Here is a 24,925-nt window from a genome sequence, read left to right on the forward strand (position 1 = left end):
AAAATATTAAAATATTATTTTTATTAGATTTAGGATATTAGTATTTCTTTTTATTAGGTTTTTTTTCCCCCAAGCTATTTCATCTTCTCCCTTTCTTTCCTCTTCCTCTTCTCTTTTTCACTTATAAGAGAGGTGCACAGCACAAGCTTAAGTGAGGGCTGTCTGGGTTGCATCACATCATGGCTGGGAATGGATGTGTGTTTTTGAAAATTTTTTATTGAATATATACCATGGATATAATAGGGGGAAATAATGATTACTATTATCATTATTATTACTATTATTGTTTGTATGTGATTGAACTCAAGGGTGTTCTACCTCTGAACTACACCCCCTAGATCTATTTTACTTTTTATTTGGAGACAGAATCTCACTAAATTACCACACACTGGCCTTAAAAACCTGCGATCTTCCTGTCTCAGCCTCCCAAATAGGGATGAAATTATTTTAAAGAGGTTTTTATGCCATTGTTTCCCAATACTCACTCCAGCATTCAATTGGCACCAAAAGCTCAGCAATTTGTCCCTTTGATGTTCTCTTCCATGACAAAAAATTTGTATATATATATTACCAAGTATGGTGAATACCAAATGTTTCAGTTACTATCATTCTATAAATAGGCTCATGGTCTAACCAAGTAGTAACCAATGATTGCATTTCTTCCCTCAGGTGCTTTTGTTTTTCCTGGTGCACATAATTTTCTCCTTGGTGGAGGGATGAGGATGGGACAGGGATGGGATGAAGAAAGGAGTCCTGGGGTGGTTGCCCGAGCAATTGTTACAAAGCTGTTTGCCCTATGCTCACTAAGCTATACTTTTATTTCATATGGTTTTCCTGCGCCTGTGTTTTATTTTATTTTATTTTATTATTATTTTTTTGGTGGTGGTACTGGGGTTCCTGGAAGCCCTTCTACCTCCGGGCTACACTCCCAGACCTATTTTATATTTTTGAAACAGGGTCTCTTACGCCAGCGCGGCTGACTTCGAACCTGCGCGATCCTCCTGTCTCCGCCTCCCACGCATGGGGATTACAAGCGTGCCACCATGCCCGGCTTATTTTATTTTTTAAGTTTAAATAAATCATGAAATGAGAACAAAAACTTGAAGGTCTTGCTCACACACAGATTTTCATCACCTTTCTTTTCAGGCCCCACCTTCCTCAAACCTGGTTCTTTTAATTTCTGATTGTGTCTGAAACCCCTTGGGCACTTAGGTTTGACTCGCATTCCCGCTAACAGATGACTGCTGTACTCCCTCCGCTTTCTGTCCCTGTGCACCCTGGACCTCCCTATTCACACGTCCCACATCCGTGGATTTGGCCAACTGTGGATGGGACGTATGGGGAGGGATGCACCCGTACTGAACATATACAGACTGTTTCTTTTTTGTCATTATGTGCTTACTAATGCAGAATAACAACTGTTACCTAGATTTATGTTGTACTGGGTATCATAAGTTGTCTAGAGACGATTGAAAGCATACAGAAGGATGTATATAACATATGCAAATACTACTCCATTTCATATAAGGGACTTGAGCATCTGCAGATTTTGGTATCTACAGGAGGGATGTGTCAAGGAGCCGCTTCCCTGAGAATACAGAGTGACTATATTATAACATGAGATTATAGTTACATCCTGGTTTTATTGGAAATAGTGACAGAGCTTTCATTTTTTATTCTCTTTGCTTTTGGGGGTGATTTTGAGAGAAAGGGGAGGAAATGTCCTCACACCACTGTCTCAAATCCCGAAGTCTCTGCCTTGGTTTTCAGTATAATCATGGTTAAGATTTTTTGTTTTTTTTTCCTATGCTCTCTCCTCTAAATTTTCTGCAATGAATATGTATGACTTTCATAACAAGAAAGTGCATACACATAAAAAAGTTATTTGAACACAAAAGGGTCCAAGAAGGCCTGGAGCTCTGGCTGCTGCGCCTTCCTACTCTTGCTGAGCCAGCTGGGCTCCAGAAGCCCTCTTGTTGCCACACTTCCAGCTGTACTGACACCTGCCAGAGAGCACCACGCCTCCCCCATCTGGAAGTCCCGAGGAAGCCCTTATCTGGAAGCTGAGGGTCCTTAGCTCTGGGCCGGGGCTGGTTGTTGAATCACCTTTGCCAACCATGCCGGCTCATCTGCATGCAGTGTAGATCCTCTCATGCATTCCGAACGGCCATGCCGCCAAGGCACAAGTGTATATAAAAAAGAGAATTCAGCATGTCTGTGTGTGTATAGACGGACACCCACATGTTGACAGGCACCAAAAGCTTACATTCCCGGCGGTGCCATTTCAACCAATAGAGGGTGTGCATTACCTGTAAATGCTCCATGACCATTTCCTAGTCTAGTCCCTCACTCGGACAGATCACGAGTGACCCTTTTGAGGCAGACATCCGGGCCCTGAATACTCTTGAACCTCATCCACTCTACTAGTCCAAAGGAATTCAACACCCTAGGATTTAAAATGTTTCAAAGGCCCCCATAAGCTCTGGACTCACGGAGCTAATGGGAACTAGACAGAAATCCAAAAGCTGTAAATATTTGTGTTTTCCGAGCACTTTCTGGTTGGGTTCCACCTGGGCCCCGGGGACACCGCCATCTTAGTTGTCTCGGGTAAGCAGGAAAGACTGCAGGAAGACTATTTCCCCTTCTCCTTTCCAGGCACCTTCAAGCTTCAAAAACATCTACTTCACTCCCCAGAGCTCCCACTTTCTCTACCACTCAGATCACAGGCTTCCAGCCTACCTACAATTAAATTCCACTGGTAATCTTATGAGAATCGATCCAGCCAATTAAGTGAGGAAATTGCTCTTCAAATTAAACATGTCCATCAATCTCATCAAAAATGGCAGAATTGATGGCTGAAACTTTGAGGTTATTTTATTTAATCCAGCAGAAACTACATTTGGCTCCTTGCACCTCAGAGATTTACTTATTTCTTAATTTGGTTTTATTAAACTCAGAATTGAATATCTCATAAAACAGCCCTCATCAATACTCTACTGCTAGATTTCCCCCATCTCCACTTTATATCTATTGCCAGGAAGAGCCAACAAGCAGAAATCTCTGATATCTCTGGAGTACCTTGTATCTTCTCTTGAGAATTTTAATCCCAACCTCTTTCCCAAAATGGGATTAGAGCAATATCCGCCTACGTACATAAACCCACACATGGAAAGATACCCTCTATTAAAATCGCACTCTCCCTGTGTCATTTCTGCCACCTGGAGAAGCCACCTGTTCCCCAGAGCCCTGCTCTGATGGACAGGATCGTGCCAAGGGGGGCCCACCCACACATGCACAAAGACAACGTTACATTTGAAGACTGAATATCATCTTTAATAACGCCACAGCCAAAGATCCTTTTTGTGGCTGCAGCAGATGGCAAGTGTGTGTGTGTGCATGTGTGTGTGTGTGTGTGTGTGTGTGTGTGTACACATGTGTTCCTGAATAGATGAGGGGCCAGCAGAGACTCCCAAGCAGGTCTCAGCCAACAACTCCATTGAGCAGCAACTGGAAGATGGTCTCCGTAGAGGCACAGAGGCCACATTCTGCCTCCCTTGGTCTTTAGCCTTCCTTCCTCCTGGGCCACCTTGTGTGTATTCTAAGGGCGAGGTCAGATTGAAGGGCTTCTCAGCAAAGACCGGCCTCCAGTCCCCAGTCCACACTCCTTTGACCAGAAGGATGTCCCTGGGTAAAAGACAGACTACTGGCAGAGGTGGGCAACCTGGACCAGCACTGGATCCCTAGGTCACATTGGGGCAGCACCACAATGGCCCAGCTCTGGGCAGGAATCCAGAGCCACTGGGCCATTTGATTAGTTCCTTTCAGAGACAATTTGGATGTACCCCAGGCCTTTCTTGGGGCAGGCCAGAGAGGGGCAGACGTGGCTTATGGTGGCCACTGGATGTCATTTCCAACCCATACCTAGAGCCTGCCCCCCTGCCATTCCACTCTCCAATTCCTCACGTAGGTCCACAGCTTGCTTATACGTGGCAGGGGAGAGTCAATGTGATGGTAGGTCAACAAGGGAGCCGTGAGAGACCTGGGCTGAGCTGGATCTGCAGCCACATGCCAGCCTGAAGCCAGCCCTCTCCCCCATGGTCACCGCCAGCCATAGCTCTCTGAAGCCAGATGGGACCCTCACAGGCCAGGCGCAAGTTCTCAGCCTAGTGCAGAGGGAGAAAACCAAAGTGGCTCCACCGCCTCATCTCCACTGCTCTGTGCCTCAGGAAGGCAAGGAGCCCAAGTCCCAGGACGGTGGGATCAGCTGTTGGGGAAGCACCGCTGTCCCGGCGAGGCCTCAGGCCGGAAGCTGGGCTTGTTCAGCGGGCTGGGGTAGTAGGTGGTGGTGTACACATTGGTCTGCTGCAGTGGGTAGAAGTTTGCTCTGTCATCCGGGATCAGGTTGTTCTTGTTCAGGGTCTGTAGGAGAAAGAGCCAGAGATAAGGGGCTAAGGGGAGAGATGGGGAAGGGAATGGGGAGTCCCAGAACATTTCAGCGGCTGCTACAGTGCTCCTGCACACACCACGGCTATCCCACTGCCCATCCTAAGTACACCACCTTAGAGCTAGGACCACTGTCCCCTCCCCCTGCCCTCCGCTGCCACAAGAAGGCTCCCACCTTGAACTCCATGGGTGTGTACTTCTCGTTCTTGGGGGTGCCCCCACCCTTGTAGTGCAGGTGGTTAGGTGTGGCTGGATGGACAAGTGTGGACTCCTGAGACTGGCGCTGGCAGTGCTGGCAAGACAGGTATACTGCCAAGGTCAGGAGCCCAGAGCCCAGGAAGCAGGAGACGCCTGTGGCCACCAGGTGGATAAGGTTGAACCCTGGAGGGGGACAGGCAGGCGGTAAGAAAAGGGCCACGGTGAGTGGGAACAGCAATGGGAGGCTTTGGGACATCCAGGAAAGGAGGAACTTTGAGACCAAAGCCAAAGGAAACAGGGAGGCTGAGCAGCCTGTCACAAGGGGGGGCTTCTCTCATAGGACAACCTCTGGAACCAGGGGATCTGGCGATGGATAACCTTTCTTGGATATAGACTGCTGATGGCCTCCTGGCTGGGTGCACACATGAAACTGCCCAGACTACCCTGCAAACAGCCTCAAAGCACTGGGGACTGCCACAAGGCTTGGCTGTCTGGAGCAGGAGGCAGGAAGAATTCAGGCTTGGAGTGGGGTGGAGGAGACAGTGGCTTCTTTTACCTCCACAGCTGTTGGCCTCCTCCATGCTGGAAGCAGGCAGAATTACTGCAGGAAGACAAGTGGAGAAGGTGTCAGGGCAGGGTGAGGGCGGTGGGCTCCTTCCTTGGCTGGGAACAGCTCTGGATGCCGGGTCATCACTGAGCTGCAGAGCCAGGCTGGAGCCTTCACCGCACTCTGCCTCTCTGCTGACCCCTCCTCCATTCTCTGGATGAGGACTGCCAGCAGTGTGTCCCAGGTGTGAGCCATCCCTTGGTGTTTTATCCTGCTTCCCAGGTTCAAGACACAAGCTGCAAAAGGGGAAGTTGGGAGCTCTGGGCAGAAAAGGTGTTGACACAAGGACTCACCTGGAATCTCATTGTAGGGACAGGGCCTGCTCTGGCTGCTATTTCCAGCACAGGCACTGGGTCCTGGGACAAGCTCTTCACAGTGCCTGCTGCGGCTCTGGGTTCCATCTTGGGTGCATACTCCCCACTCAGACCAGGGCGACCAGCCTTCTGTGGGTTGAGGGTTGGGATGAGGTTGAGTGCCCCAGCCCCCATGCTGGGGATAAGAGGCTCCATGGTACTCCCCAGCCCTGGCAGCCCAGTACCTGGGCAGGCCTGTGTGGCACATAGCGCCTCCTCCGTGTGCAGCCCGAGACAGATGTCCTCACCTGGAGAGGGTGCGGGACTGGTGCAGGACCTGGTGCGTTGGTAGTGGCCCCCACCGCAGGAGGCTGAGCATTGGGACCACGCGGTCCAGCAGGACCAGGCCCCTCGCACTGCAAGCGGAAGGCATGCATGAGGGAGGGGCTGCCCTGGGTCCCACTGACCTCCACACTCTCCCCGCCCCACCCAACAGAACACTGTCAGCGAGTGTCCCCGACCCAGGGTGGAAGGGGAAATGCAGGCAGCAGCAGAGACACGGGAAGGGAGAGAAACCAGCGGGACCTCAAATCGAACTCATTATTCAACTAACCCAGTGGCGAGGATGAGGAAAGCCTCTACTCCACCCACGTAGCTGCCTTGTCCACTGCAGAGCAACAACCGCCCCGGGGTCCCTTGCCCAGAACTGGCAGGGAGACGCGCCCCGGGCTCCAGGGTGGAGCCTGCGAGGCGGGGGCGGCGCGTGGCCCCGGGCGGGGGCTCCTTGGGGGGCTACCTGGGCAGGCCTGAGGGTTGCAGTCCTGGTACTCGGCGGCGTCGCCCACGCAGGGCAGGCCCCCGCCGCGCGGCTCGGGGTCGGTGCACGTTCTCTTGCGGACGCGGAAGCCCAGCTCGCAGTCCCGGGAGCAGGACGACCACGGGCCCCAGGCGGCCCAGCCCCCGCTCAGCGTGTGCGGCGAGGTGCTCCCGCTGCGCAGGAGGTCCTCCACCAGGGCTGCGGAGGGTCGGGGGGGGCTCAGCGACGCGGGACAGGGGTGCAGCCCGCCCAGCCGCCCGCCCGCCCGCGGGCCTCCCCGGCCCGGAGGGGGCGCGCCCCACCGTCCGTGTCGCAGGCTCCGGAGCCGTCCGCCGGGCATGTCCTGGTCTCCGTCCTCCGCCGGCCGAACTGCAGGCCGTGGGGGTCGGGCAGGGGCGCGCGGCACGTGAAGCGGAACCGCTGCTCCTGCCGCGCCCCGCCCCGGGTCACGTTCACCGGCAGCCAGGGCGTCCAGGGCGTGTTGCGCCGCACCTCGGGGCAGCCGTCGGGGTTGCACGTCTTGAACTCCTTCGGGTGGGGGTGGGGTGGGGTGGTTTCAGAGCCCGGGCCCGGGCCCGCCCCGCCCCGCGCGCCCCGCCAGCCCCGGGCCTCACCACGCCGCAGCCCGGGCAGGAGTTGCCGTTCTCGCAGGCCCGACGCCGCGACTGCACGCCGCCCCCACAGTTGCTGCTGCACCTGCTCCACGAGCCCCACGAGGCCCAGAAGATGGGCACCGGGCAAGGCGTGTTTTCATTACAGAACCTGGGGACGAGGGAGAGGATTCACCCCAGGGAGGCGCACTTCCACCCTGAAAAGGTCCCTGAGAGCGCCCCTCTCCGGCCAGGCCCGGTGGGGCCTCGGGGCAGCAGGTCTTCAGCCATCCCAACCCAGCCCCGAGTCCTAGCTCACCGCTCCTCCCGGCCCTTGCCCACGCAGATGCGGCCGCCGTGGCGAGGCGCGGGGTTGCTGCAACTTCGTTGGCGGACCTGGAAGCCGATCCCGCAGGACGTGCTGCACTGCGCCCACGATGACCACGGGCTCCATGCCCCATTCCTGGTGGGTGGAAGAGGACAGGGACAGATGCCCCTCTGGTTTGGGTATGCAGCTGGTCAGATGGACTTTTGTCAGGAAGGGCTGGACGTGACAAGGGCCAGATGGACTTTTATCAGGAAGGGCCAGCCCCTATTCAGGTCATCTCAGGCCAACTTATACCTTCATTTGTTGGTTCATTCATGACTCAAACATGTATTGGGGGGCCTTCGTCCATATACCAGGCTGTGCTCAGGGCTGAGGACACAGAGATAGAACCTGGTCCCTATCTAAACACTCCTCCAAGAAGGCTGCCCCAGGTACCTTTACAATCGGCTACCCTCCTTCAGCCTTCTTCGTTGGTCAGCCATTCAAGCCTGAGCTCTCCCCTCTTCTCTCACATGCTTTGCTACAACCACAGGCTCTGCCCTCTCACCGGACTTCACATTGATGCCAGGGATCAAATTTGAGCTCTACTGCTTATTGGGCAGCATAACCCTGGGCAAATCACTGACACTCGTGCCTTATCTTTAAAGTAAGGCTAATGATTGTATTTCCTACAATTAGTGAACATGTAGGAAGTAGTTATTTTAAGAGTGTCCCAAGTTATGGGTTAGTTATTGCAATCCTTTTATGGAATCTCCAGGTAGCAGAGATTTACAAGCCCTTTATATACACTGTCTCCTTTAACCTTCTCAACAGCTCTTGGGTGAGTACTGTAACCCTCACTTGGAAAAACTCAGAGTAGTTAGGCAGCTGGCCAAGGTCACACCTCCAGACCGTGCAGTCCAGGACCACCACTGTTTCATGCTCTCCCTCAAGTTTGGGATACTTACTGAGGCTAACCTTTGTCCGGGAGTGACTCCCATGCCTGCCTAGCCTTCTTCTTGGCATCAAGAGATGTCATAAGGTAGAAACTTTTCTCTCCCACTAGTGTGGAAACTCATTCGGGGATCATGTGTCCTGCCTCAGACATTAGCCACCTGTCCAGACCTAGGCGCTGCCCTGCAGAGTGCTTTCTGGAGCTTAATACTAACACCTGGGTGGGGAGGCCCATTTCTCCCCACCCAAGTCAGAGGCAGTCCCTGCGTGAGCCCTGTCCTCACATACCTGGAGCAGTTGGCGATGTGGATGGCTGGCCCCAGGCAGTCGAGGCCCCCACAGCGGGGCCGGGGAGAATCACAGGATCGGGCCCGGCACAGGCAAGAGCCTGAGTTGTCTCCATCTAAGTGCTCACATGGTTGCCATGGTGACCAAGGGCCAAAGCCCCCATCCCGAGTCACATTCCGCACCTGCAGACCCACATAGGTGGTAGGACCCCCATCACAGGAGGCAGGGGAGGGAAGGTACGAGATCCCAAGGGACTTGGGAATACTGATGGGGAGTCATAGCCTGGGTCAAGGGAGGCACAAAGGGGTTCTCACAGGACAGGCGGTGATGTTCTGGATCCACAGGCTCATGTTGGAGCTGTCCTCTAGTGTGCTGCAACGTTGCTGCTTTCCATCCCAGCCACAGTATGGGTCCCGTGCCCCCAGACATGCCCTGTCAGATGGGAGTGCTGAGACTCAGGTCCACTGGCTTCCTTCCTGCATCTCAAGAGCCCCCTGGACATCTTCCTCTGAGCACCTTTCTATCCAGTTGTCTTCCTGATTACAACTAACTTAACTGTGTACCTATTGTGTGTTAGTCATCATTGTAAGTAATTTCTTTTTTTGCGGGTCTGGGGATGGAACCCAGGGGCATTTGACCTCCAAGCTACACCCCCTGCCCTATTTTTTATTCTTTATTTTGAAACCGGGTCTCACTGAGTTGCAGAGGGCCTCACTAAGTAGCTGAGGCTGTCCGTGAACCGTGATCCTCCAGGTCTCAGCCTCCCAAATGCTGGGATTACAGGCATGCGCCACCACGCCCGGCTCATTGTAAGTAATTTACAAAAATAAATTTAATGCAGCAACCAGTGATATAAATCCATTACTCAAAGCTGGGCGTGGTGACGCACGCTTGTAATTCCAGCATTCGGGAGGCTGAGACAGGAGGATCCGGGTTCGTGGGCAGCCTCAGCTACTGAGTGAGGCCATTTGTAACTCAGTGAGACCCTTTTTCAAAATAAAGACTAAAAAATAGGGCTGGGGATGTCACTTGAAGGTAGAATGCCCCTGGGTTCCATCCTCAGTACTGCAAATAAATAAATAAATAAATAAATAAATAAATAAATAAATAAATAAATAAATAAATAAATAAAATATCCATCCATTGCTCTTCCCATGTGGTATGCAGGAAACCCAGGAAGTTGACCAAGGACTCAAACTCTCCAGAGACTGCACACTTAGCCAAGAGACTATACTACTTTCCCCAGGAATGGACGCCCCTTTCTCCCCATGTAGGGCCACAGGAGCAGATGCTGGTAACTGATATTCAAAGAGGTAAATCAGATGCTATGGTTAAGATGGAGATTTTTTTTTTTTTTTTTTTTTTTTTTTTTTTTTTTTGCGGGTCTGGGGATGGAACCCAGGGGCATTCGACTGCCAAGCTACATCCCCTGCCCTATTTTTTTTTTTTATTCTTTATTTTGAAACAGAGTCTCACTGAGTTGCAAAGAGCCTCACTAAGTAGCTGAGGCTGTCCTCGAACTATGATCCTCCAGTCTCCGCCTCCCAAATGCTGGGATTACAAGCATGCGCCACCACACCCGGCAAGATGGAGACTTTAAAGTGGTTCTTGACCCTACCTCACATGAGAATCACTCAAGAACCTTTGGAATGTTCATGGGGGGTGGTTTTTAAGATCTCCCTGGGGCTGAGTGTGGTAGCATATGCCCATAATCCCAGTATTTTAGAGGTTGAGACAGGAAGATCACAGGTTCACAGCCAGCCTCAGCAATGTAGTGAGGCCCTGCCTTGTTTCAGAATAAAAAATAAAATAGGGCTGGGGGTGTAACTCAGAGGCAGAATACCCCTGGGTTGAACTCTTATTAACACACACACATACACAATCTCCCTGGTCAATTCTGAAATAAGTCTGGTTGAGAATCACTGGGATCTATAGTACAACCTTTTATTGTACAAAGGAGAGGAGAGAGGTAATCACACAAACTATATCATAGAGCTGAGGTCATACTAGAGCTTCTCAACCATGTTCTTCCTCTCTTGCCTCCCAGCTGGAGGTTGTGTCTAATTTTACACACTGATCGAATGTGGTTCCATCTCCCCAAAGGAAAAAAGAATTTCTCTAAAACACCTAAAAAAAAAAAAAATGGTCAGGAGACACCTGGATACAGTACCGGGTCGCCTGGGGCTTTCCCACACTTGTGCCGTTCGGTGACAGAAAACACAGTTCAGTGCTTCAGCATCCTAAGAATGAGCTCACCTGCCAGGAACGGGTCATATCCAAGCCCCTCTCCCTGGCCTCAGGGCTGTTCTCTCTGCAGTGGCCCAGAAAAGATGAGGGTTCACACACCAATGCAGGTCCCAGCTGCCTCCACTTCTCATATTCTAGGGTCCTTTCTTCCTTTTCTTGTTCTGATTTATTCATGTAATGTATCTTTTACATTTTTTAACAAGAAATTTAAATATCTGCTAGCAGGGCTTCAAGGGGAAGAAAAAGAGACTATGAGGATTATGGAGTCTGTGGCTGATTTGCCACATTATGATGTAGAGAATATCAGATCCTGGGGCAGAAGGAGGGTCTCTCCAACCCCCAGAAAGCCAACTGCCAACCCCAGGCAGTCCCTGGACTCTTCTGCTTCCTTCCCCCACCTCCTCTGGCCAGATGTGCTGGAGAGGGTTGAGAGAGCACTAGGAAAGGGGCTCCAAAATTGGAGGTTAGAAAACAGAGAGGTTTGAGAAGGAGGTGCCAGACTGCAAAGAAGGCAGAGGAGACAGGAGGGAGAGTCCACACTGTTACATGAGAGATTTTGGCCACAGGGGCCAAGGATGCTGGGGCCCAAGGGATACACAGAACAGCCAAGGGGTTGCAGCTGTTGGCATCTCTGGGATACAATTTTTCTTTTCTCTTGAAGCTTTAGGGATAGTCACTTCCCAGGTGAGTTGGTTTTTTGTTTATTTGTTTGTTTTTTAATGTTCAGTGAATTCCAAAGGTCATGTCAGGCTCCAGGAGAAAAAGGGAGGTAATTGTAAGAGACTTGACAAAGAAGAAGGGGTGGCTTCTCCTGGTCACCAGAAGAGGCTGACCACAGTGTTGTACCTGCTGGGGGCCGACCAGCGACTTGGTGTAAGGGAGGCAATGCTTGGGCCTCAGTAGGGGAGGCCCTCACTGGTTCCCAGGGAGCACCCACCTGCTGCCAGTGAGCCTGTCCCTTTCTATTCATTGTAGGTGTGCTCCTGTTTTCCCCTGGGACCAGCAGTTTGTCCTGAGGGTATTTGGGCAGAATATCTCAAACTGGACATCATGGGACTTGATATACTCTAATTGCACAAGGAGTCCCTGCAACCTGTGGCTCTGGAACTCTGCTCACGGGGTGACATTTGGACAGCAGATTAAACCAGTCAGAATTAGTGAGCTGGGCGTGGTGGCACACGCTTGTAATCCCAGTGATTGGGAGGCTGAGACAGGAGGATAACAGTTCGTGGACAGCCTCAGCTACTTAAGTGAGGCCCTTTGCAACTCAGTGAGACCCTGTTTCAAAGTAAAGAATAAAATATATGGCTGGGGTGTAGTTCAGAGGTAGAATACCCCTGGGTTCCATCTCCAGTGCTGCAAAAACAAACAAAGAAACAAATTCAGCGAAGCCTGCACACTGCAGTTTATTTCCCATAGCCACTAGGAAGGGGTACAAACTCCACCAGCAGCTGATGTGGCACTTTACAATCAACATACATTAATGGGCAAAAAATAATTGGCCATGACTTGTGATGAGTAATAATAACAAATAAGTTTCTCTATGTCAAAAACAAATGTGTGGCCAGCCATGGTGGCACACACCTCTAATCTTAGTATCTGGAAGGCTGAGACAGGAGGATTGCAGGTTTGAGGCTGACTTCAGCAACCTAAGGAGATCTTGTTTCAAAATAAAAATTAATAATAATCGAAATAGAGCTGAGGATGTAGTTCGGAGGTGGAATACTCCTGGGTTCAATCCCCAGTACCAAAAAAAGAACACAACAACAAAAACCTAATATCTGCCAGCAGAGAAAATGGCTAAGGGCAGACATTTGAATCAGCTTATATAACACAAAAGTGTATGATTATGGAGGAACTTAATGGGCCTCATGCTACTTCTTCCTCTAGGGCCTCACTCTCCAGTTCTAGAGCAGTAGTTCCAACTTGAAATGCAAACAGGAATCTCCTGGGCATCTCTTAAAATGCTTAAGCAAACAAAACAAGCTCTCTATCTGAGCTTTGGGCCTGGACACAGCCCAGGCAGTAGAATCCTTTAAACACTCCCCAGGTGGCTCTAAAGAACAGCCATGGCTGAGAACTAACCTTTCCAGGGCTACTTTTGTCATGGCCCCAAGTGAAGAGATGAAGTGCCTTGTTTCCCCAATATTGACTATAGAAAGAAAGAAAGAAAAATGTGGAGTAGACCCTGGCCCCAGCCTCCCCTTCCCAAGCCCTCACCCTCTCCTGTCTCTGTCAAGTCTCAGAGAAGAAAGCAGAGATCAGATTCTCCGTGGACAGCCTGCTCTGTCCCTCCGCTGGCCCTGGTAGCCTGAGGGTGCTTTCAAGACTCCCTGGGGCCTGTGTCTGGACACTCTTGTTGTGGATAACTCGAGGAGGCTGCTGCCTCTCTGGCCCAGGTAGATACATGCTTGCTGCTTTTGGCCAAAGGCCAAGTCAAAGCTAACAAAACAGAGAACACTCCTAAGAAAATGAAAGCTCCAAGCAGAAGAGTTAGAGTGTGTCTCTGACTCTAGAAAGGAGAGACGATTTAGAGTTCTTTTCATAAAAAGAGCCATCAGGCTAATAATATATCACCATGCCCCCCTTTTTTACTGCATGTCTCAAGCAGCCATTACAAAAGAGAACAGGTTCATTCCATGGTCTCAGAAGCAGGACAGAGATGAATGGTGGACATTTTAAACAGGCCGATTCCAGCTCCAAGGAGCAATACTGTCACAGTGGGAGCTGTCCAAGGTGGAAGGGTTTCCCCAGGGCTTGCGAGCAAGCGGCCATTACTTAAGACTGCAGAGGCACAGGGTCCTGGTGGGAGGCAATGCCCTCTGAGTGTGGGCCTCTCCTGTGCTCCAGGAGCAGGCAGATGGGATCTGTAAGTGAGCTGGGGTAGATGATCTCCCCACCCCTGCAGAGCGATCAGACTCCAAGAAGAAAGGATTATTCAAGCATAACACATCTACTGTATAGAGCCAGCCAGCGGATCATTCCCCTTGCATCTCCTCATGTGAGCCCTGAGCCTTTCTGGCCAGGCCAGGCTCTTGGTTGTGTCCCATGGGGTTGAGATTTGCCCCAGTGAAGGGGAGGATGGGGACAAGCTCCCGGACCCTGGGCAGAGGAGGGGCTTACCGGCACCTGTGCTTTCCCACCCTCACCCTCCTGTCAGCTCTAGAAGGAACGTGGAAACAAGCATGCAATGTCTATCCTAGGACACAGTGAAATTCTGTGACACACATGCCGTGACAGCACCGATTCTGATAAACTGACTGGCATTCAGCTCCCAGACACCTGGGGTGCACAGCTAGGCAACTGCATGTGCTTGCATGGGGCATTTATTAACCTTGCAATAATGTGACTCTGCCCTTTATGGTTTTGGATTCACTTGGAGCTGTATGGCTAGATTTTCACTGTATGCTTCAAGGGCTCCTTCTCAAACTCAAGAACCAGATAGGACGAAAGCATCAGACTCCAAACTGGCCTGCAGGGTAGGAGTGTTTCAGGCTGTACACAATCTCTCCATCCCCTCTATAGATGCCTGTGAGTGGGGAAAGGGCCCGGAACCTTTTGTTCTTCTCATTCAACTGCAGTCCCTAGGACTTCCTATCCAGGTTAGAACCACACTAACTCATCCTGGCCCCATCTGCCCCATGACAATGTTGTTCATCCTTCTAAAGCACCTTTCCATGCATCCTGAGACTCCACCCCACTGCTCCACCACCACCCCAGTGCCTGCAGCCACGGGGTTCAGGTCCAAATCCCCCCTTGGCATTCGCAGAGGGCTTCAGTCCACTTTTCAGTCACATTTCCCACACCTCTCTCACGGCAGCCTCCTCTCAGGCCACATAATCTGTCAACAGCAGGATCAGTCCTGTGTGGAAGGCCATTTTGTGCCCTGGGCTCAGCGGGGCTCCCTAGTGGAGTATAAAAAAATTCCTGGGACACTTGGGTTTGTGCTTTAGGGTTTAGAACCTCTTAAAGAACAAGACATATGTGAAAAGCTTAATGACAACGCAGGTGTAAAAGAACACAAGAGATGAAGGCAGTGCTGCCAGCGGGTAGTCCTGATTCATTGCTAAGCAGCTCTGTCCCATATCAATGTCACAGAATCCCAGACTCCAGAGAGCCCAGGAGGCTTGGACTCCTCAGTGTGATTGAAGAGATTTTTAAAAAAGGAATCAGGATACTAGTTATCACCTATGATTTGCCAGACTAGACACTTCATGAGTACCAGTCCCAATCCTTTCAACAACTGCCTCAGTGAAACATCATTCCATCCAATTTCCCTCCATTTTCCTGATGAGATAGCTGAAGCTCAAAAAGGTTAAGGAGCCTATTTAATACCATACAGCCAGTAGATGAGATGGGTCCCCAGGTGTGCCTGATTCTACCTAGGGATCCTTCCCGCTGCACCCTCTGTCTCTAGCTTTGTGGTGGACACAGGTGGTTTCTCTCCCTAAGCAGATATCCAGAGCTTTGAGGGAAGTAAGGATGGAGGCTATTCATCTTGCCTTATCTTATACCAACAGCCCTTGCAAAGTGCCCCGAATGTGCCAGGGCTCTGTAAATGTGTGCTGATTTGCTGATGGAGCTATGTGTCGGGGCTGAGGGGAGCCTAAATCTGCCTACTGGCCTCCCCTTCCTTGGCTGCCAGACCATGACCAACAGCTCCCTCCCCTCTGCCTGCAAGCCAGTGTCTAGCTCCCAGCACAACCCACCCCTACCGGAACTGGAGAACAACGGGAATGGACACCATTCCCCAAAGCCCAAGGACAGATGGCACAGCCAGGTGTACTCTTGCAAAGGCTACAGAAGTCCAGCGGCTGAGCCTCTGCCAGCTTTTCATGATCACAGAAGGAGGCGAGGCAGCTCGGGGTAGCTTCTAGTAGGAGTCTGGGATATGTCCCCTTTCATTTGCTCAGGTTTCCCCCCCTTAAATACTGGCGCCACTGTGGACAACTCTTGGCTTCCACCTGAAGCCCTGCCATGGAGACTGGATCTCAGAAGCAGTGGGCAGCCCCACCAGCTCCTCCAGCGGCTCCTTGCGCTGCCTCCCAGCCAGCCCTCTCTGCCTCTTCTAAGAAGGGAAGGGGCAAAGACCCGGTAACTCCAAGCATCACCTCCCACCTGCCCCCACATCTGGGCAGTAAGTGCTGTGGTTTCAAAGATAAATACCTCTTTCTGAACTGCAGGAACTCAGAATAAATCAAGTGGGCTAGAGATAGATGACGGCGTTGCCAACTGGGAGACCCACAGCCACCACAATTCAGGAAGCACGTTTATCACTCTGAGGCAGTGATGTGTGCTTTCTGCGGTTATCCCAATTAGCCCCGCAAACCCCTGCAAGATATTTTACAAGGAGGAAACCAAGGTACAGCGAGGTTAAGTGACTTGTCCAGAGGCACACATCCGGGAACCTTGCAAAGATGCGCCCCCCGACGGCCCGCTTACCCCTGGCTGCGGTAGGCGGCGCACCTCTCCAGCGGGACCCGCAGCACGCCGTCGCTCAGCCCCACGAAGAGCGCGCGGGCGCTGTGCAGGATGCGCAGGCTACGCAGGGGCTCGCGGCGCCCGGGGGGCAGCACGTGCAGCTCCTCCAGGTAGCAGCCGCGGAGGCTGCGGCTGGCGGTGGACAGCGCCTTCAGGATGGTGCCGGACTCTGGGGGGTCCAGATGAAGGGGGCCCTGAAGGCCGAGGAACCTCGCAGCCCCGCCCCCGCCCTGCCACCGCCTCCGCACCTGCAGCGCAGGTTGGGTGTGACCAGCTCACCCGTGCCGATGTAGAGTACGTGGTAGAGCGTGTCCTTGGCCTGCACGAGGTCCACCACGAGGTGCGAGAAGCGCACGCTGTCCTGGGTGACACAAGGCTCGGGCGTCACCGGCTGCACGGCCTCGCTCATCAGGAACAGGCGCTGCGCGTCCTGCAGGCTGCGCTCTGTGAGGTTCTCGTTGGGGCCGGTCTCGGGCAGGGTGCCGCACTGCGGCGGGGAGAGGGTCACTCGCGCCAGCCCCCACGCCGCTGCGATCCCACCCGCTTCCTTACTGTAACACGGTGGCCTCCAACACAGGCCAATTCTCCAAACCTCCCCCCTTCACCCAGTGCCGCTGCTGGGTCCCCTGAACCCTTTCCAGGGAACTAAGAGAATGAGTCTGGACCTGCCAGGATTGGGGAAGAGAAAAGGGGAGGGTGAAGGGGTCTGGACTATGTCAAAACATAGTGTGGACACTATGTCCTGGGGTTTTATACTGTTTCACAGGTGCCCCTCTGCCACATCGGGCTAAGCTTTATTTTACCTTTCCTGTGTCCCTACCAGCATAAAGTTCCTATGTCTCTAATCTGAGGCTGAAAGACAACCATGTTTTATAGAGCACCTACTACATTGCAGGCATATGAACCTTTACACATATCTATGAGGTATTATCCCTAGTTCCAATAAGGAAGAGGAGACTCAAGGAGGTTGGATGACCTGAGACACACAGGTCACAGAGACAGGGTAGATCTCCATCAGGATTGCTGGACTGCAAAGCCTGAATCATTCCCAGCTTCACAGCATGTCTGGGGCAGGAAGTTGAACATGAAAGTCAAGCATTATTAGAAAGTCTGCCCTCAGCCGGGCGTGGTGGCGCACGCTTGTAATCCCCGCGCTTGGGAGGCGGAGACAGGAGGATCGCGCAGGTTCGAAGCCAGCCGCGCGCGCTGGCTTAGGAGACCCTGTTTCCAAATAAAAATGTAAAAATAGGTCTGGGAGTGTAGCCCGGAGAAAGAAGGGCTTCCAGGAACCCCAGTACCACCAAAAAAAAAAAAAAAAGAAAGTCTGCCCTCTTGTTTCTCACCCCATCCTAGGATGGGGGGTGCTCACAACACCCACGACTGACCACCCCTAGCACTCAGAGACCTGCTAGGCATTAACACCCATGCTGGGCACACAGAAAATAAGCTCCAGCTAAACATTCCCAAATTCTGGCCAGACCTGGCTTGTGTAGTCCTCTCCCGCCCCCCTAGCTTTGTAGAGCTGAGGGCCCATCCTGCCTTCCTGGAGGTGTGGGGTCACATTTCAAGACACCTCAGGGAGAGCTCCCTCTCTCTCCCTCTCATCCACTCTCCCCTTCTCAATGACTATCTGAAAGGTTACTCCCTTCTTAGGGGACCATCACAGACCCCATAGGTGGGTGGAGACCAGCAGAGACTGGGCTGGTGTGTCTCTGCACTAAGCAACTGGAAGTCAGCTTGTGCCTGGCATTTGGGAGGGGGGAGCTGTACCTGGAAATTAGGGATGGGGTTGGCGATGGGGAGCCAGGCAGCCCTGGGGTTCTCCTGGTAGCGAAATGGGCCATTGAAAGCCTGGGAGATGGCACTGAGGTTGAAGGCGCAAACAGCGGAGGCGGCGATGCTGTTTCTGAAAGACAAGAGGAGGTAGGATGATGCCCCTCCTCTAAGCTCCAGCTGTTCTGCCAGTTAAGGACCTAGGAGGGGCCTGGTACCATGGGGTGTCATTGAAGGAGATGTGGTCCTCACGCTCTGCAACTCCCCAGGACAGCCACCAACAAGAAGCACTGGCGGGTGTTCTGTGTTACTTCCTCATCCCATTCCCTTAGCCATGGGAGACAGAAAGACTATCAGTGGTTTGTTTGTTTGTTTGTTTGTTTGTTTGTTTGGCAGTACTGGGGTTGGAACTCAGGGGCATTCTACCTCCCAGCTATGCCCCAGACCTACTTTTTATTCTTTAATTTAAAACATGGTCCCGCTGAGTTACAAAGGGCCTCACTAAGTAACTGAGGCTATCTGCGAACCTCATCCTCCTGTCTCAGCCTCCCAAGTACGGGGATTACAAGAGTGCACCACCACGCCCGGCTCATCAGTGGTTTTTAAACATGTTAGTCCATGGCCCACAGTACAAAATATATTTTTCATTACAACTTGGTATAATACCCACATCTAGGTTGAAGTTTCATGAAATAGTACTTACTCTAAAAACATTCTACTGTGATATTTTTATTCTATTCTATTCCAGTTTATTTATTAAATAACCATTTACCAAGCCATTGGTTTATGCTGCAGTCTGCAACTCCTTGAGCCAGATGGCCCTTTCGGTGTGAGTCACAGATCTCCATGAGAGTGGCAACACCAGCACATCAATGTGTCCAGTCCTAGTCGCTGCATTTGGTCCCTCTCCCAAAAATGTCCATTTCCCTCTGCCTCTGCCTGGCCCCAGCCCCGCCATGCCCCCAGGATGCTGCCCTGTCCCTAGTGGTCTCCTGGAGGCCTGTGTAGGCTCCTAATCCATTCTGCACACAGCAGAGGGTTTCAAAACATACGACCAAACTGGTCTCTCACCTACCTCAAACTCTTCAGTAACTTCTCCTTGCCCTTAGGAGAAAGGTCAGACCCCTTAGGGTATAAGCAGAGTGGTGACCTGATGCTGACTCACATTTTATTTTGGTACTGGGGATTGAAGCCAGGGCTACTCTGCCTCTGAGCTGTACACCCAAGCCCCTTTTACTTTTTTTTTTGAAACAGGGTCTCACTAACTTATCAGGGTGGCCTTGAACTTGCAATTCTCCTGTCTCAGCATCCCAAGTACTGAGATTATAGGTGTGTGCCACCACACCCGGCTTGGCTCAAAGGTTTTTGGCATCCTTACAAAGAACCCAATGCAGCATATTGTCTAACAAATGCTCTCCTTGGCTTCTGGTGCCCATTCATCCCTTCACGAAAACTACCTGCTTTTTTACATCTCCCCAGAAGGAGGCTGTAGGAAGAGGGTCTCTTGATCTCTGTTAAGGTCACCCTTCCTCACACCTAAAGAAACAAAAGGAGCTTGAAATCCCAGCCCATCTTTTCAGTGCTGGCCAGGATGGGATTGCCAGACTACCCCCTCCGCTGGCTGGATTAACAGAATCACCAAGTCCTGAGGTTGGAAGAGACCCTGGAGCTCTCTGAGAAGCTGCTGCTCTGGGGCCCTCCCAGGATGCCCCCCACATCCAAGGCAGTCTCCTCCACTTTCACCACCAGCAAGCCCCCTTTATGGAGCCTGATCCAGCTCCTCTTGCTTTTTGAACATCTGGCCCAGGCCTGCGGTTCTCAGCAACCCAACCAAGTACTTACCATTACAGAGGCCATAAGCCACAAATCCCCAGACAAGCCATCCCCACTCATACACGAGGAAACAAGGACTCTGAGAGGGACCCCCGAGCCCACCAGGCTGCAAGATCAGGCAGAGTGAGTCCTGGCATGGTGGGCATGGCGGCCAAGGGCAGGGACTCACACGTTGGTGGTGAAGACTCCGTAGACGAGGTCCTGCTCAGGCAGGTGGAAGGCACTCTGCAGCTCATTGTAGTAGAAGGGGACCTCGCCCGGGCGGGAGCAGTTGAGCCGGGCTTTCATGAAGGTGGTCCATGTGTCCTCCAGCAGGAAGCGGCCCCCCACATCGTTCTTGCACACTCGGGCCACCCGAGAGTACACGGTGCGCCCACAGTCGTGCTCCACCGCGTTCTCCCGCAGGAAGAAGTATGCAAAGAGCCCGATGTCATAGGCTGCCACAAAGTTTGGCTCTAGGGGTGAAGATGGGCAGGGCCGGGGAGGAGGAACAGGAACAGGAACAGGTGGATCAGGTCAGCAAGGAGGGAGGGGAAGACTGAACCAGCTCATTGTACACACATGGGCATCCTGACACTCGCTGCCTACCAGCTTGGTCACCCAGGGGCTCTAGCCCCTTTCCCACCTCCAGTACAAAGTACAGCTATACTAATGTTAACATGTGTTGTCAGACACTCACCAAGTGTCAGACACTATCATAAGTACCCTATACGGCTTAACCCATTTAATTCTCATTAAGATACATGAGTAAGTCCTAGAATTATACCTATGTTACAGATAAGAGACATCATGACCCAGAGAAGTGATTGTTCAAGATCACACAGCTAGTTAGTGGAGGAGAAACAGATTCAATCCCAAGGGCTGAAAATTCCTACCGACCTCCTCTCTGAACCTCTTCTTTTCCATAACTACTTTTTTTTTTCTTCTTACTGTACTGGGATTGAACTCAGGAGCATTCTACCTCCAAGCTACACCCCCAGGCCTTTTTCTATTTTGTATTTTGAAACAGGGTCTTGCTAAGTTGCTGAGGGTCTTAAGTTACCGAGAATGGTCTTAGGCCTTTGATCTCCCTGTCTCAGCCTCCCAAGTACTAGGATTACAAACATGTACCACCATGCCTGGATCTCCCATAACTACTTTTACTAACCAGTTCCTAACTCTCTCCATCTGCCTGAGTCCTTGGATATCTGTGATCTTATCTGGAGCCCATCTCCACTGTGCTTTGGTCATGACAGACACCTGCCATTCCCCGGGCTTCTTCCTCGATGAAGCAGGTGTGAATCGGTGCAGAGATGAGGCAGGAAGGAGGGAGCTGCCTGGGGCCGGGCCTTACCATTGAGCCATTTGGAGTTATACTGGGCAGTGCGCAGCGGTGGCCCACTGCCCAGGCTGCGGTAGATGGCAGGGTCCCGACCCGAGAAGTCAATGACCGTGGCTGCGTAGAGCTCCCCCTGGGAGGAGATGACAGCCGTGGAGTTGTGGCGCGGGTCGTAGGGGCAGCGGGCCACACCGTTGATCTTCTCAATAGTCCGGCTGAGGTTCCCCACCTGGGGACAGTGGGATGAAGGGGACGCTTTTTCCCGAGTTCCCAGGGCTGCCCGTTCTTTCCATCCCACAGTTCTGCCTCTTCCTGAGCCCCTGGTATTTCTGGGTCTCTCCTCTGATGAGGAGTCCTCCTCACTGCCCACACCGCTGTCCCTCTGAGGGAGCAGCTGTCATGGAGGGTAAGTTCTGCCACGAGCTCCACCTGGCCACCAGGTGGATCCTCCAAGGTAAGGCTGATGACAAAATACAGAAGGCCAAAGTAAATTTGAATTTCAAATGAAGAACGAAAAACTTTGTTCCAAAATGTTGCATGGGACATACTTAGGCTAAGATGTCATTTTTCATTCAACTGAAACTTCAAATCTATCTGGGCACCCTTTGCTCGTTTTGCTTTTGAGTCTGGTTTTCTCTGCCACATTTGGCAACCATGTTCCAAGGCTGAATGCCTGGGGGAGAGAACTCCGCCAGCCCTGGGCGGCCCACCTGTCTGCTGGAGCACACCGGGGAAAAGGCATTGGTGCCACACATGAACACCTTCCGGCCGGTGACGATCAGGACCCGCACGTAGTTCTGACACTCCTCCTGAGGAAGAAGGAAAGGGATAGAGGTGTAGCTCGGCAGGTTCCGGGCTGGGTGACTTCTCCTTACAACACCTTCTCACAGACACCAACCAGCAACAACCTAGGACACTTCCTCCCCAGATCCACACTGTGGACATCTAGCTGGGTCTGGAGCTATCCCTGCTCTCCCCTTACCTGCTCATGGGACCCCCAGCATCCCCCTGTGGGGCAGGTAACCTCTCACCCACATGGGGTCCCTCATTTCCCACAACCACACACCTCCTGACAGCTCCAAACGGGACTCCAGGGCCACCCAGGCCGCCTACCTCGGTCTTCCCTTTGCTCTGGCAGGAGCGACGCGTGTCCTCGTTGGAGGCCCACTCTGTGGCCTGTGGGAGGAACACAGGGGTCACACGGCTCCCTTCTTGCCACTCCCCACCAGGGCAGGAAGTGGCCGGTGTTGGAGTGGACAGGAAAAGGATGAGGGCAGCCTGAGAGCCAAGGGTTCCTCGTATCACATTTGAGGGACCTGGGAGGGTCCCCAGATGCCCTTCCTCAGGGGCCATTGACCAGGCCCTCTGATGAGGGGCCTGCTTGGGGGCACGGGAGGCCTGAGGTGCCTTCCTAGTTTGTTTGTTTGTTTTTTTTGTCATCCCCACACAGCTGCCCCAGAACCTCCCCAGGCCAGCCAGGGAGCTGCAAGTGGCCAAGAGGGACCTTGAGTACAAGCTGGGCCCTTAGCAGGAAGCATGAGCTGTGCCTCCATTAGAGCCAGATATCCCTAGTGAGTGGGAGGCCAGTGGGTTCTCTCTTGAAAGGCTAGACTTTGCAAACTTTAGAAATGGGAGATTTACTTTTTCTACCACAGCTCTTCAAAGTGTACTTTTCCCTGTTGACCGCCGGGGAAACTGAGGTTCTGAGTGGCTAAGATCACACAGCTGGCACGTGGTACAGCAAGGGTGGGAGATGTGGTCCACTCATGCCAAAGGCTCAGTGTGACTTTCCTCTTCATCCCAGTGTCTCAAGGGCCAGGGATTGCCCTCCCCACCCCCACCCCTGCCTACACACCCCACTCTGGTTCCCCAGAGGCCTCCCTCACACTCTGTCTTGAGGGAAGGTGTTTGGGGATGCAGCTTTGGCATACTCACAGCCCTAGCAGGGGACTGTCCCCCACCCAGGGTCCCCCTTCTCCTTCATCTGTTTCCTCCTACTCTCTCTGAACAGCAGCTGGAGGGAGGAGCCGCCCCTTCTCACCCGGGCCATGCCACAGCCCTGGTGGGGCTCGTTATATATTTCTGGGTCACATGTATAAGCATGAACTGTCGACCTGTCCTGGGAGAGGGAGTCTAGAGCCAGCAGCTGTCCTATCCAATTGGAGAAAAAGCCCACCTGCTTTTAATTGCTAGCAAAGCTGCTCTAGCTGTGATACGGAGGCAGGGATGGGAGAAGAGCCACAGGACTGTTCTCAGCTTTCCAGGCCAGGCCACCCACGCCTGAGATGGCTGCTTTAGGGGACAGAGGGAGGCTGGCTTCTGCAGACCCAGGATTCAGGAGCTGTGTGGTGAGTTTGGCAAGGCCTCCTCTCAGAACTGTGAGCAAACCCGGCTCATCCTGCCATACCAGGCCTAGAGCTCCAGCCTCTGCCTCTCCAAGACCTTACAAGGGCCCACAGACAATGCAGATATCCGGCGAAAGCTCCAGGCAGCAGGCAGCTGCTGAGGACTGGGTGGGCAAGTGGGCCTTCCTGGGCCTTGGGATTCCTGGGCACATTGAAGGGACCAGTAGTGGCAGGTGTGCACAATTTTTTAAAAAGTCAGCCGGGCGTGGTGGCACATGCTTGTAATCCCTGCGCTTGGGAGGTGGAGACAGGAGGATCACGCAGGTTCGAAGCCAGCCGCTCTGGCTTAAGAGACTCTGTCCCCCCCCCCAAAAAAAAAGGTCTGGGAGTGTAGCCTGGAGGTAGAAGGGTTTCCAGGAACCCCAGTACCACCAAAAAAAAAAAAAAAAAAAAAGTTAAAGTCACACTGAGCTCCACAGTGGGACAGGCACTTTTCAAGGCCAGGGACTCAACACACTCTCACTCTTTTGATGCCTGAAATGGCTAGTGAAACACATGACCTTTCGGTTAACATAATGGCAAGAAATCAAACGCCCAGAGAGGCTGAGCCATTTGACCAACATCATGTAGTTAATATGTAACAAACCCAAGATGCAAAGCGGGACAATGGACCCCAGAGCTGAGTGAACTCTTCCTGCCACATCCTGCAGCCTGTTCCTGTGACCAGATTTCCTGAACCTAACACTAAACCAAATGCCCCCAAAAGAATATGTACGTGCATCATTTCCAGGGAAATGGATGGAACTGGAGGACATGATGCTAAGTGAGATTAGTCAGTCACAAGAAATAAGAAAGCAGGTGCTTCCCCTAATATGTGAGAGTTAGGGAGAAATGGGTCATAGGAGGAACTCTAGATGAAAAAGGAAATCCTAGAGGAGCAAACAAGACAATCTAAAGGAGGAGAAAGGAGGGGGGAAGAGGAAAATCTCTAAAACACACAATGTACTTAAACATATCCAAGTCAATCACTAAGCCAAGCAAGGGAAGGAGGGACGGGGAGGGATTGAGATGGGAATTGGGTAGGGGTTAAATCAGTGATGTGTACATGTATGTACACACAATTTTTTTACCCCAATATGATGTATGAATATAATAGACCAATAAAAAATTTAAAATAAAAAAAGGGTAAAAGACAGACCTGTTTCCTGTTGCCACTTTAAAGTGACATTGAGCCGGGCATCGTGGTGCATGGCTGTAATTCCATCATTTGGGAGGCTAAGACAGGAAGATTGCAGTTTGCAGCCAGCCTCAGCTACTTAGGCCCTCTGCAACTCAGTGAGACCCTCTTTCAAAATAAAGAATAAAAATTAGGGCTGGGGTAAAGCTCAGAGGTAGAATGCCCCTGGGTTCCATCCCCAATACTGAACGTAA

General features: G+C 52.1%; 1 protein-coding gene across 1 annotated transcript in view; it reads right to left on the reverse strand.

Moving 5' to 3' along the window:
- Window positions 1-4,260: 4,260 nt before the first annotated feature.
- Window positions 4,261-24,925, reverse strand: part of SEMA5B (semaphorin 5B) — a gene marked incomplete at its 3' end in the record, with an annotated part of 41,577 nt that continues 20,912 nt past the window's right edge. Inside the window, exons 4-21 of the mRNA XM_080696144.1 lie at window positions 22,263-22,325; window positions 21,860-21,958; window positions 21,165-21,378; window positions 20,001-20,286; window positions 17,996-18,131; window positions 16,505-16,712; window positions 16,187-16,394; window positions 8,812-8,929; window positions 8,498-8,679; window positions 7,268-7,411; window positions 6,973-7,120; window positions 6,661-6,886; window positions 6,338-6,556; window positions 5,787-5,957; window positions 5,542-5,691; window positions 5,198-5,242; window positions 4,619-4,824; window positions 4,261-4,419 (exon numbers count right to left, since the gene is read on the reverse strand). Coding sequence (XP_080552270.1) covers window positions 4,261-4,419; window positions 4,619-4,824; window positions 5,198-5,242; window positions 5,542-5,691; window positions 5,787-5,957; window positions 6,338-6,556; window positions 6,661-6,886; window positions 6,973-7,120; window positions 7,268-7,411; window positions 8,498-8,679; window positions 8,812-8,929; window positions 16,187-16,394; window positions 16,505-16,712; window positions 17,996-18,131; window positions 20,001-20,286; window positions 21,165-21,378; window positions 21,860-21,958; window positions 22,263-22,325 — 2,982 coding nt within the window. The remainder of the gene's footprint in view (window positions 4,420-4,618; window positions 4,825-5,197; window positions 5,243-5,541; window positions 5,692-5,786; window positions 5,958-6,337; window positions 6,557-6,660; window positions 6,887-6,972; window positions 7,121-7,267; window positions 7,412-8,497; window positions 8,680-8,811; window positions 8,930-16,186; window positions 16,395-16,504; window positions 16,713-17,995; window positions 18,132-20,000; window positions 20,287-21,164; window positions 21,379-21,859; window positions 21,959-22,262; window positions 22,326-24,925) is intronic.

Source organism: Muscardinus avellanarius (genome assembly GCF_963383645.1).
Source record: "Muscardinus avellanarius genome assembly, chromosome: 5".
NCBI classification, from domain to species: domain Eukaryota; kingdom Metazoa; phylum Chordata; class Mammalia; order Rodentia; family Gliridae; genus Muscardinus; species Muscardinus avellanarius.